The following is a 13,234-nucleotide window of genomic DNA, read 5'->3' as shown; positions in this document are numbered from 1 at the left end:
AGGCATCGGGAGATCCTCCTGGCAGGAAAGCTATCTTTGGTAAAGGAAAGGAAAAACCCAAAGTGGGAACCTCATGCACACACCTCCTGGGGATGTACCATTCATTTATCAATGGATTCTCATTTACCCAGAATCAAACCCACCCACTTCGTGCACATGTGAAGGAGGCAATATCAAGATGCAATGTTTTGGAAGGCATGTGGACCCCGAACCTAGGGTCCGCCGAGCCTCATGATCTTCAGTGGTTTCGGGGGAAGAGCATTTGTAGTCAGACCTGGATCAAAGCCTCAGTTGACTCTTTTTAACCGTGAGGCTTGGGCCCATTACTGCATGTCCTCCAGCCTCAGTCTCCTCGTCTCTAAAGACGGATTCTTGTTGAAAAAAGGAATCTGTTACTAAAACAAACGAAATCTGAAAAGAGCTGAGTAGAAAAGCCTGGAACATCTTGAGAACTACGAGTAGATTCTGTTCAGTAGTTTCCAGGATGTCTCTTATTCTCTCCTAATTTTTAGAAATTCAGAAAAAGAAACAAGGCAATGTCTTTTCATTGTAGACTATTCAAAGACTATTCTACAGGGAATTCTGTGGCGGCCCAGTGGTTGGGACTCTGCGCTTCTACTGCAGGGGGCCCGGGTTCCATCCCTGGTCGGGGAACTAAGATCCCACAAGCCACGTGGCACGGTCAAAAAAAAAAAAAATGTGAGCCTTCTTGAGGATGGCTCCCGGCAGGTGCCTCTAGCTGGGGTGTTCTCCGTCTATCATCAGGGTCGAGTCTCAGCCTGGACTCTGGTGCTTGCCATCCTCAACCTCCAGATGGAACAAAGTAAGGATGGAAAGCTACTTCTCCTGATGTTCTTGTGTCGAAATTTCCAGGCATATCCTCCCTCTCGGGGAGCCTCCCTTCCTCATTCTGCCCGTGAAGCCTTTAGCTTCACCCCAGCCTAACAGAACCTCTTCACATGATGTCACCTCAACCAGCTGCAATGGTAAGAAAGATGCACCCGGACACGACCCTCCAGAGGGCTCAGCCTTCCAGCTACAAGAGGCCAGGGCAGGGTTGTCTTCAGAATTAAGGACCAGACAGAAGTCGGAGCCCTGCGTCCACCCTGGCCTTGCTCTTGGAGCAGTAGATCCTTGCCGATGTATCAGAAGGAATCCAAACACACCCCAAATACCAAGAAGTGGCCAAGATGCCGGGCTTGGTGGGAGATGAATCAGGACATCAATAGGTTCTAGAAAAATGTTAGCAGAAAAAGACTCCTCTGTAGAGAGACAGAGAAAACAACAACTCATCCCAAAGAGAGCCATCTAATAAAAATTTCTGGCAAAAGGACCAATTCCAAATTTTGCTAAACACACACACATATGCGTATATACAGCAAACAAAAATTTCCCAGAAAATCTTTAACTTCAGAAACACCTAGTAGTCCAATGACTACTAGGTGTAGTCCAATGTAATTTCAGAAACACCATTGTTGTCCAATGACTTCCTAACACTTTCAATTGTGTAAACATTTCTTTAGAATTTGCAAAGCTGAATAAAACCCCTCCTCTGTAGTGTTGCAGTCTGGAGGAGAAGGGGGCCCTACTTCATCCTGGCTACACATGGCTCCTTTCTTGGTTTATAGCAGAGAAACAGCCAGGTGAGTGGAGGAAAATCGGACTCCCCCCGACCCGAGATGGGAAAAGTGATGGGCAGAGGCCTGGGGGATGGGATATTCTTGTAAGGACCACTGCCAGTGTTGCCAGGGAAATTAGAGGCCATCTATTGAATAGTTTAAGGGAAATTAGAGGCCATCTATTGAATAGTTTATTTCCTTCTTTGAGGTCAAAACGCTAGAAATTGATAGCACTGGGCCCAGTCCTGACTTGTGCAGTTTCCCTATACCACGAAAATCGATATTTTCATTCCTCAAGGCATTTTTGTCCCCTTAAACTCTCCAAGGAAAAAGATGAACAGATTTTGGGTCACGGGCTTTATTCCTCAAGGGCTGCTGCTTTCTGGGGGAGGAGGCCTCAACTTCCTCAAAAAGATTTCTAAAAGCACGTGGTAGGAGGATTTTTGTGAAAAGTCTCCATCTACTGAGGACCAGTTGGAGAGAACAGCACAGAAAAGGGAACATTTCCCCTTCGGGGAGGAGGCCCTGCCATTTTCACAAGAGGAGAAGGATTTGGTGACTTTTTTTGCTTATGAACTTCCTGCCGTCATCTCTCCAGTGAGAGATGAAAAGGGCAGATATGGGCCAGAGCTGGCAGGGGCCTCCACTCGTTCCTGTAAAACTAAGAAAGGAACAAAGAACCTGTTGTCCTGGGCACCCTTGGAGCTGAAAACAGGAGCAGGAGCCAGGCCGGCTGGGTCTCGCCCGCTGACCCTGGAGCCCGGGCTGCGGCCAGTGCAGGGTTTCACGGAAAGGCAGCTCTCCTTTGGGTCACACCGCTGTTGTCTCCGAGCTGGACTAAATCACCACTGCGTCTAAGCTAGCAGATGTTTTGTGGCAGAGTCAACTACCAGTGTAGCAGCCAGCCAGGGTCTGTAAAGGCCGAGATAGATCCAACTCCAAAGGATGCCACTGTCAAAATTGTGTGCCCAAGTGCAGTGTGGGCAGGGATGCCAGCCCCCGACAAAGATGGAATCAACTTCTAGGACACATTGTGCATTTCCAGGATGATCCAAAACGCCCTCGTAAGTCAGTGAAAATCATGCACGATCTACCACTTGGATGCACAGAAAACACTGGCGGGATACGCACCCAGGCAAAGAAATAAAATAGCCAACAAGCAATCAGAAGTGGCTCTAGGGCTTCCCCGGTGGCGCAGTGGTTGAGAATCCACCTGCCAATGCAGGGGACACGGGTTCGATCCCTGGTCCGGGAAGATCCCACATGCCGCAGAGCAACGAAGCTCGTGTGCCACAACTACTGAGCCTGTGCTCTAGAGCCCGTGAGCCACAACTACTGAGCCCGTGTGCCACAACTACTGAAGCCTGCGCGCCTAGAGCCCGTGCTCCACAATGAGGAAGCCACTGCAATGAGAAGCCCGTGCACCGCAACAAAGAGTAGCCCCCGCTTGCCGCAACTAGAAAAAGCCCGCGTGCAGCAACGAAGACCCAATGCAGACAAAAATAAATAAATAAATAAATAAATTTAAAAAAAAAGAAGTGGCTCTATCTCAGGAGGTGGTTCATGGTAATACTTATTTTTATTTTTTGCACTGTGCTTTCTCCACAATGTACATGTTCTACTTTGCTAATCAAAAAAGAAATCCTTATACACACTACTATATGTAAAATAGGTAACTAATAAGGACCTACTGTATAGCACAGGGAACTCTTCTCAACACTCTGTAATGACCTATAGGGGAAAAGAATTTAAAAAAGAGTGGATATATGTATAACTGATTCACTTTGCTATACAGCAGAAACTAACATAACATTTAAAATCAACTATACTCCAATAAAAATTAAAAAAAAAAAAGAAATCTTACATGTTCTTTTTAAAAACCTTCCCCAATATCTCCAATCAAGATTGGCAAAACAGCTGTTTGGGGAACTTGTACTTACACTTGCTCACCTCATTCTTTAAGGCTGAGTCTCATCTTTCCTAAAACCACCTCCTACCTGGAATTACCTGCATCGTCCCCGAGGTCCCCAGGACATCTGGCATAGTCCCCTATTACGTCCTCATTCCATTATATGATACTTGTTTACAATTCTTTCTCCCTTAAGTTGGGTAACTCTTCAGGCTTCCCTAAAGAGTTATAGGTATTTTAGCAAATAGCACCCACTCAAGAAATATTTTCTGTAAATTGAACTTAATTGTTGCTACATTGGTAACAGTGTGAGCAAAGAGTTGGTCAATCCTCGTAGAATTCCTTGACACACTGTTCCAAACATTCGTGGTACCTGGAAATCAGGAAACACCTTAAGGAACTGGGGACAAATTGATCAAGCTAGTCATAGCAGAATATCCTCGGGACTTCCCTGGTGGCCCAGTGGTAAAGAATCCTCCTTCCAATGCAGGGTATGCAGGTTCGATCCCTGGTCAGGGAACTAAGATTCCACATGCCGCGGGGCAATTAAGCCCGCACACCACAACTACTGAGGTCGCCACCTCAACTAGAGAGCCCACGTGCCACAACTACAGAGCCCATGCGCTCTGGAACCCATGTGCCACAACTAGAGAGAAGCCCACGCACCGCAACAAAAGATCCCATGTGCGTGATCGAAAAATCTGCGTGCCGCAACTAAGACCCGACACAGCCAAATAAATAAATAAATAAATAAATAAAATATTTTAAAAAAAAAGAATATCCTCGATGAGCGTGATAGGTAAATGTCTCACTGCAAAATGGTTACTGATAATTATGAACAGAGCTATGTCCTTCCAAAGCACCCCACCTGTCTTGCTTCTACTGAAGGAAAGAGGGGCTGTGTCTATGGTGTCCCTTGGGGTGTTTCAGACAAATGGAGTTTCAGCTGTTTTCAACCCAAGTCAAAGAGCTTCTCTATCCTGTTTGCCATCAGATATTCTTTGAGAAAGAATGTGAACAGGCAAGCACTGACAAATTAGAATTAGTGGAAATGTGTACTAACAATTCTTAGAAATAGATCATGTGTAAGACAGAGCCATAAACTTTGATGACAGCAAACATTTTTTAGAAGGGATCTAAGATACTGAAAGACATACCTAATATTCTGTAGCAAATGATTATTGTGAGCTTCCTGTGTCTGCTGCAGGAAGCAAACCGACCTTTTTGACAGGTGTGGCTGGTTCTAGGCGTGGCCTGCCCTCAGATGCCACAGCATCTGAACGAATGGCCTGAGGTACAGGCAGGTTTCCAGATATGGCAAAAGAGGAAAATATTTGTTCTGCTGGCTAACACTGCACACGACACAGACACTATGCAAGGAGACAAAATGCAAAGCGAGTTTTGCATCCAATGACTTGAACTTGCTTCCAGATGACCTCATGAATACATTCTCCAAGATCTTCAGAAGAGCAGAAGTAGCTATAAATCAGAGAAGAATAGTCACTCTGTATGTGATGTTTCAAGAGAAAAAAAATGGAAAGGAATAATATGAAGTCACATTAAATTCTGTGTTTGAAGTTACCGATGTTGAGGACATGTATTTATTAAATATGGGAAACTGTATTGGAGGCAGATGTATTCTGAGTTTAAAAGAAGAATTTAAACGCCCAAAGTAGCTGTATCAGATTTGGGCACATTCAGTTCTTAGTTATGATGCAACCAATGGCCTTGGTCAAATCAATTCATGAGATGCTAAATATTTCTGCATGTAAGTACTGAGCAAAGTAAAGGAAAAGAAGCTAAGAGATGGAGAGAATTTTGTTGGCAGTTTTTTTCTGCTGCAAGTTTATGATCTAAGATTCATAAGCAGAAATAGAAATAATAAAAGGTACATATTTTTTCTCATTATTTCTGGATTATTTTCTCTTTTCATCCCCTCCCCCAAGTAATCCTTTCCATAACTTCACAGGTTTCATAAATATCACCCAATGAATTGGCTGTCAGCTCAGAATTCCCCAGGACTTTAGCCTGGAATCTAGACATATGAAAACGGTAAAAGGATGCTCTGTTAAAACTGGAGAGTCAGGGCTTCCCTGGTGGTGCCGTGGTTAAGAATCCGCCTGCCAATGCAGGGGACACGGGTTCGAGCCCTGGTCTGGGAAGATCCCACATGCTGCGGAGCAACTAAGCCCGTGCGCCACAACTACTGAGCCTGCGCTCTAGAGCCCGCGAGCCACAACTACTGAGCCCGTGTGTCATAACTACTGAGCCCGCGTGCCTAGAGCCCGTGCTCCTCAACAAGAGAGGCCAACGCAATGAGAAGCCCATGCACCACAACAGAGTAGCCCCTGCTCACTGCAACTAGAGAAAGCCCACGCGCAGCAACGAAGACCCAATGCAGCCAGAAATAAAATAAAAAACAAAACAAAACAGAAAAACTGGAGAGTCCCCAATTCCTGACTCCCAGAGCATTGAGATAAGCACTGAGTCACAACATACAGGTAATCACACCTGCCTTCATCCGTCATGGTTTCAGAAGCTCTACACCCACACATCCATCCTAATGGCTAGACTGAAAAAGTAGCCCATAGCAAGTATAGATGAGAACAGAGCATTCAGAAATCCCACACACTGTTGGTGGAAGTGCAAATTGACAAAATGACTTTGGAAAACTCTTGGGCACCGTTTACTAACGTTGAATATATAAGCATCCTACAACCCAACAATTCACTCCCATATCCCTAATTGAAGCATGTCACATGTGTTCCCCAAAAGACATGCACAAGAATGTTCATCTCAGCGTTATTCAAAATAGTCCCAAGCTGGAAACAACACAAATACCCATCAACAGTAGAATGGATACACAACTTGTGTTGTAGTCACAGAATGGAATACATGCTGTATGATTCCAGTCATATAAAGTTCAAAAACAGGCAAAACTAATCGATGGCAATAGAAAGTGGTTACCTTGCCGTGCAGTGTTTAGAAGGGAGCCCCTGGGGGGCACTGAGAACGTTCTGTGTCTTGATCTGGGTGCTGTGCTGTGTTTACTTTGTGACAACTCATCTAACTGCGAACTGATGTGTGTGCTTTTTCCTCATCTTGTTTTACTCTGGTGGGACTTTCTGAAATGCAGCACTAAATGCGAGAGGGTTTCATTCAGAAGCCAGAGGGCAGCTAACAGGCCCTGGTTGTGCCTCTTCCCCAGACTGTAAGCCACCACTCTCCTCTTCCAAGCTTGTGTTCCAACCTCTAGCCAAGTGAAGAAGTGAAGGGCGGTACCAGGGGCGGGCAGTCTGAGTGTCTTGTGGTTTTGCTATCAATGCTGTTGCACAGCTGCTAAGACGCTTGCAACTTCCCCAGGGACACAGACCCTTCCAGAAGTGGCCAGTGGTGGGGAACGACTGCTACCCCGTGGCATTGGGCAGGGCCGGCCAAGGGAGTTTTGAATTCTGTGTGTCTGAACTGGGGGGTGGAGTGATGGGGGTGGAGTTTCAGGAGCCTGGGCACCCCCAGCCATCCACTTGGGCTGGAGTGTCCCAGTGAGGCCACAGCAGGAATGGGGGGGCGGCGTAAAGGAGGATAAGACGGTACACAGGGGCAGCGACAGCCATCGTGACCTGGTCCAGCCGGGATCCCCAGGGGGCCTGCACACCCAGCCGGAACCTCTTTTTGTGAAGCTGTTTTGCTGGATCCCTCTTTCTACCTGAGGACAAAGGGATCTTTAGAGATGGGCCTCAGTCGAGAGGCGATGGGTCCAGGTGGGGATGCGGGTGGAGCTCTGGTGGCGTGCCTGCCCAGAGACACCCTTCCCCCAACTGAAAAGGGAAACCACGGGGGAAGGAGGGGAAAGTAAAAAGCCTTTAGTCTTCCCATACTCTAGTCTTTGGGGGAAAGGGGCGGGGAGAAAGAGGAAATAAGCTGCAGCATTTGGAGAGAGCATTGACAAGAAACCCGTCATCCTCCTCCCCGGCTTCCCGGATTCTCTTCAGTAAAACACCAGCAGAGGGCCTGGGGCAGAGCTAATCAGCTGCTCCCTTATTGGTAAACATTACAACAGCCTGTAACTCAGAACTGATGGAGGACGCATGGCTGGAACATAGGGGGAAGGGGTTCTGGGCCCTCCCTCTGCTTTGCTAGGGAGGAAGCTTAAGGCCTATCACACATCTTCAACTTTTTATTTTTTTACGCACTAGCTGGGATCCCCTAATTGCTTTACGAGCGTGACGTCTTGTTTCTGCAAGAGGCTTCTGATGCTTGAATTCTTTTAGAATCTCCAAGGCTCTGGCATCTGTCATTTGTCCATTCACCAAACATTTACTGAGTGTATGCCATATGCCAGACACCATTCTGGGCACTGAAAACACAGCACTGAACAGAGACCAAATCCCTGCTCTCACAGAGCTTACTTTCTAGTGCTGGGAGTCAGAAGACACATGATTAGGCAAGTGAATCTATGTCAGGTCTGTACAAGTTCTACAAATTAAGATAAAGCCAGGGGCTTCCCTGGTGGCGCAGTGGTTGAGAATCCGCCTGCCACTGCAGGGGACACGGGTTCGAGCCCTGGTCCGGGAAGATCCCACATGCCACAGAGCAACTAAGCCCATGCGCCACAACTACTGAGCCTGTGCTCTAGAGCCCGTGAGCCACAACTACTGAGCCCGCGTGCCACAACTACGGAAGCCCACACTCCTAGAGCCCGTGCTCTGCAATGAGAGAAGCCACTGCAATGAAAAGCCCGTGCACTGCAATGAAGAGTAGCCCCCGCTCGCTGCAACTAGAGAAAGCCCACGCGCAGCAACGAAGACCTAACACAGCCGAAAATAAATAAATAAAATAAATAAATTTATTTTAAAAAAAAGATAAAGCCAGCTAAGGGGACAGAAGAAGGGAAGGTCCATGGGTGATTGCTTCCTGGAGGAAAGGCGTTCCAGGCAGAGGGAACAGTAGGTACAAAGGTCGGAGGGCAGGAGCCTGCTTGGCCAGGAGCCAGGGTGCTGGAGCAGTCAGATGGAGGGGAAGACACTGTAAGAAGAGCCGGTGAGGGCGGGGAGGGGTCAGATCCCACAGGGCTGAAGGATTTTGGTTTTAAATGGAAAACTACTAAAGGCCTTTGAACGGAAGTGCCGTGACTTGGATTCAGAGGAACTAAAGTCAGAGCATCCTCTCTGCTGCTTAGATAACAGCCCAGAGAAGGTGGGTCGGTGATGATGAAGCAGAGGTGCCAGGCAGGGGTCTACCGCAGTGGTGGTGAGGGGTGGTCCGACCCTGGGCCTATCTTACGGGTAGAGCTGCAAGGATCTGGAGGGGGAGGGGAAGGCGGTTATGAGAGAAGAGGCATCAGGGTTGATGCAAGGTCCTAACACCTGGAGGCAGGTTACCGGGATGGGGAAGACCAGGGAAGAAGCAGGTTTGTGAAGGGAAACCAAGGGCTCAGTCTCGGTCTTTGTAAGTTTGAGACGCCAAAGGTCAGGCTGAGTGGGCAGCTGGATGCAAACATCTGGATTCCAAGAGAGGACCAGCGTAGGGATGGATACAAGTTGGGAATCACCAACATATAGATAGGATCAAAGCCACAAGCCTGGATGAGATCACACACGAAGTTACTCTAGAGATCTCTCTGTAGACAATATATTGTACTTACCACGTGCCAACACTGTGCTAATAATAAGTCCTTTACAGCTATTGACTCAATCGTCCTAACAACTCGGAGGTAAAGCTCCGCCATTATCCCCATTTTACTGATGTGGACACTAAGGCACTTACTCAGAGAGACAAGGGGACAGTGCAGAGGCCTCTGGGTACTCCAGGGTCAGGAGGGCAGGGAGACCAGGAGGAACCAGCCAGGACACTAGAAGCGGTGGCAGGTGAGGTGAGAGGAAACCAGGGAGCGTGGTGTCCCCGAAGCCCACAAGTGTCCCTGCAGGGGACAGGAGGTGGGAGCTGACCACTGGATGGAAAAAAGGGACATCTTTACTTTCACTAACCTGGTTCTGAAATTACTTTCCTCCCATTTCGAATGCAGGCAACAAATCCCAGTAGTTCTCTCAGCCCCTGAGACTCTGTCACCAGCAGCAGCCCTAGGTGTTTTCACTGTCGGTGCAGAAGTACCATGTGTGCTCATCTCTGCTTCCAGACGACAGCAGTCCTTAGACCCACAGCCTCACTTGGCTTTTTAACGTGTCAGTAAAGAAGTACCTATGCTATAAAATCACACACGTTAAAATTCTGATCCTTGTATCCCAATACAACTGTTTCCCCTGTCAGCCTACATATTTTATATCATGCATTTAAAATATCCTGAGAAGGGGTTCATGACACCAGGAAAGGTTTAAAGATCTCCAGCTCATCTCAATATTGACCACAGACGAACAACCAAAAGCCACCGCAGGTGGGGAACGGCATCCTAACCTAAGGCGCCAGCTTGGCCCTTAACCTCGCATTCTACAAGCTAAGGAAGCCCGGACACTTCCTGATGACCGTGTCTGGGGCAGGTGAGGTTAGATCACAGCTCACACGCACCCTCACCGAGGACGATGCCACAAAGGAAGACGACTGTGATGCATTCCTGCGGCCACCAGAACGTGCCCAGCCCAGGTATGGGGGATGGGTGGGCAACTGCTGCTTCTCTCTACAGGGGTCTCACTTGAGACGACTCTGCTACCCCCACTCCTGCTCCTTCCCTCTCGTCTGCCCTTTGGGCTGCTCTGTGCCAGGCTGAGCTGCTGTTTCCCTGTGACCGCAGCTCTGCTCTGCTCTGCCTTCACTTTGGAAACAACTCAGAGCGCTCCTCATCATACCCCGCCCCCGTCATCTGGCTCTCCTGACTTCTCTGCTGGGCAAAACGGAGGGATTAAAACAAAGTCACTGTTCCACGCTTCCAAACAATCAATGAGAGACCCCAGCACAGAAGCCACTGCCTCTTCAGGCTGGCTTTTATTCCATGTCACAGGGGTCCCACATCAGCAGAACGAGGGTCATGATGGAGCTTTCCTTTATAGGGTAATTAGGAGACTCAATGAGTTGGCAGCTGTAATGCACTTAGAACAGTGGCTGGCACGTGGTAAACACCATGTACATCGTTAAATAAAGACAATCTTGACTTTTCTGATTCCCATTTTAAAAAAACCAAGTAAAACACCTTTTAAAATTCATAAATTCAGTGTTAACCAACATAGCATTCAATAATAACTGACATTAACCTGGAAAAAAAAAAGGTATGGTGGAATGCTTACAGTCATTCTTAAATTTGAAAAGCTTAAAGGAGATGTTAAGGGTAAAGAGAGATCCTCTGGCTAAAAGTTCCAGGGAGTTTGGAACTACTCTGAACATGGAGCAGAAAATCTCTAATCAAAGATCATTGTGCATTTGTCTAGTTTATGGGGAGAAAAATGAAACCACCAAAGCTGTTCACACCGAGAGCAAGGGGAATCACAGAATGCCACGGGGAGGACCACCTGGTCTACCTCCATCGTTTTTGTAGGAAGGAGAGGGAATGGCAGGCACGAGAATTTTCCACAGCTAAGGGGGAAATTCTCCAGAGACGCAGGGTGTGGAAGTACCATCTCCCAGCTGCAGGGTGCCTCGCGGGGACTGCCAGCTCTCCCCTCCTCCACGGCAGGAACAAGTCCAGCTGGTTTGAAACTTGCCTGGATAACCAGAACCTGGTTCGCCTGCCCCTGCAGGACTCCTCCTGCCCGTCTCATGACTTGCAAGCAAAACCAACTCTGCAGATCTCACCCTTGCCCTGCACCAGGCAACCTCAACTCCATTTCCCGAGAAAAGGGGGAAGCTGATAATGAATCTGGCCTCCGGGGCACCAAGTGTCCGTGCCGTTTTTGTATTGCTTATGCTCTGTTGTCCTTGCTAGAAATGAGCTAGAGCCTCCAAGAGCTGGAAGAGGTTTGGGGGATCTCCTCCAGCCTGCCCCCCCAACTCCGACCTCTGCATCCCCATTCTGCAGAAAAAGCCAGTCCCTAGCTACCTACCTAGACCACGTGCAATGTGCACACATTGTAACACATCTAACCAGTGCCTTCCTTAATCACTCACAACCACATCCGATTTCCAATACGCTGGGCTGGATCGCATGTCAGGCTAAGGGCCACGGAAGGGGCTGGGGTTTTTTCTGACCTGAGAATGCAAAACGAGTCCATCCTCTTTTGTGCTCCCTTTAAACCTTCTGGAGACTGACACGGGCTACACTGAATTCTATTTTGCACACGGAGGATCCCACTGCGTTACGGTTTCCATCATTGTGAGTAGGTGGATGTGACAGACAGAACTTTAGCTTTCCAGGTTCTGATGCCAGGCGGAATGGAGAAGGTGTAAAATTCAAGTGCCTTCACAGGGATTAACGGGAACCCGGACAACTGGTTCCTAGGCCACTCCCACCTCCTACAGAGAGCTTCTTCTGGAGCGGCTACCACACCCCCAGCTCCCAAACCTGAGGGGTGACCGGAACGGCAGTCCTCGTGGCTAAACAGGCTCACGTCGCCCCCATCACGCGCCCGACGCCTAATCGCCTCGGTCACCTGTGGGCTTCTGTGGGTCCCAGGCCATTTTCCAGGCTGACATCTGTCTGCACCATCTCCTGTTTCAGTTCTCCAATCTCCGAGGCGATTGTGTCAATGAGCTATTCAAAGACAAAAATAGTGTGACGTCAGGAAGTGGAAGAGGCGTGTGCAGAGCTGGGCAGCTTCAGCCGCTGCAATAGGAGCACAGAGATGACCACCTTTTTTTTTTTTTTTTTTTTAAATCCTGGCTTTGTGAATTTCCTTTACCCAGCCCGGGGTGGGGGGGGGCAAAAAATAGAGAGGGAGGGAGCAGCTTCTTAGAAAGAGGAAGAACTTAGGTTTCGGTATTGCCCTAAGAAAAAAAATATTGACACCCAGTTTGGCTTCTCAACATGACTACAAAGAGGAATAAATAAATCTTGGCAAAACCAGGCCTCAAAATACATACTGCCAAAGTGAAAACTCCTAAAGGATGCCCTGGGTTAAAATGTATACCATCCTTATACTGGTTACAGAAAGAAGCCTGTTTCAAAGATATATACACTTGGCAAATCAATTTCCAATGACTTTAAATTTATTTCTCGTCTTATTCTTTGCTTTCTTTCTTTCTTTTTTTTCTTTTTTCTTTTTTCTTTTTGATGAGAAGATTGTTAGGGGAAAGGGAAGAGAGAGGGTTGTGTGAGGCTGGGAGCAGGTGAGTGGGCAGTCAGGGACCCACAGGGGGAAGAGATGGGCAAATGCGTCCTCTTCTTGGAAAAGACTTGTGTGGGCTCGCATTCCCCGCCCACATGCCTGGAAGAGGCTACATCTGACCCTGAAGTTTGGTGTGAATTCTTGAGCACCCCCATCTGCTCATTCAAAAGCATCTTCACTGGTGTTAACCAGGCTCTGCGCGTGTGGAACACAGGCCCTCAAAGTGTCACTGCTCGTCCATTTTTTTAAAATGTAGTTAATTGTTTCATATAAATGTTACTTATGTCAACATGTAATCGATTACTGTTTTAAAATAAATATTTAAAATGTTTTCTTCATTTATTTCGTAATACAGCAAATCCGCTACATACGAACGAGTTCCCGTTCCGAGAGCGTGTTCGTAAGTCCAATTTGTTCGCTAAGTCCAACAAAGTTAGCCTAGGTACCCAACTAACACAATTGGCTATATACCGCTGCTTTTACACTTGCTTCCGGAC

General features: G+C 47.7%; 1 protein-coding gene across 5 annotated transcripts in view; it reads right to left on the bottom strand.

Moving 5' to 3' along the window:
- The window catches only part of RIN2 (Ras and Rab interactor 2), a 226,810-nt gene that overhangs the window by 50,790 nt on the left and 162,786 nt on the right, over positions 1-13,234 (bottom strand). For 3 of the 5 annotated variants that reach the window (XM_057529593.1, XM_057529592.1, XM_057529594.1), the window contains one exon: positions 12,063-12,163. The exons of 1 other annotated variant lie outside the window; for it this stretch is intronic. In XM_057529593.1, coding sequence (XP_057385576.1) covers positions 12,063-12,163 — 101 coding nt within the window. Of the gene's footprint in view, positions 1-11,661; positions 11,998-12,062; positions 12,164-13,234 lie in introns of those variants that run through there. One more of the 5 variants, XM_057529596.1, reaches the window with a different exon arrangement.

The sequence above is a fragment of the Balaenoptera acutorostrata genome, chromosome 15, assembly GCF_949987535.1.
Source record: "Balaenoptera acutorostrata chromosome 15, mBalAcu1.1, whole genome shotgun sequence".
Lineage (NCBI taxonomy): Eukaryota > Metazoa > Chordata > Mammalia > Artiodactyla > Balaenopteridae > Balaenoptera > Balaenoptera acutorostrata.
Note: the sequence above shows the minus strand (reverse complement) of the source record. Positions and strands in the feature narration are given on the sequence as shown.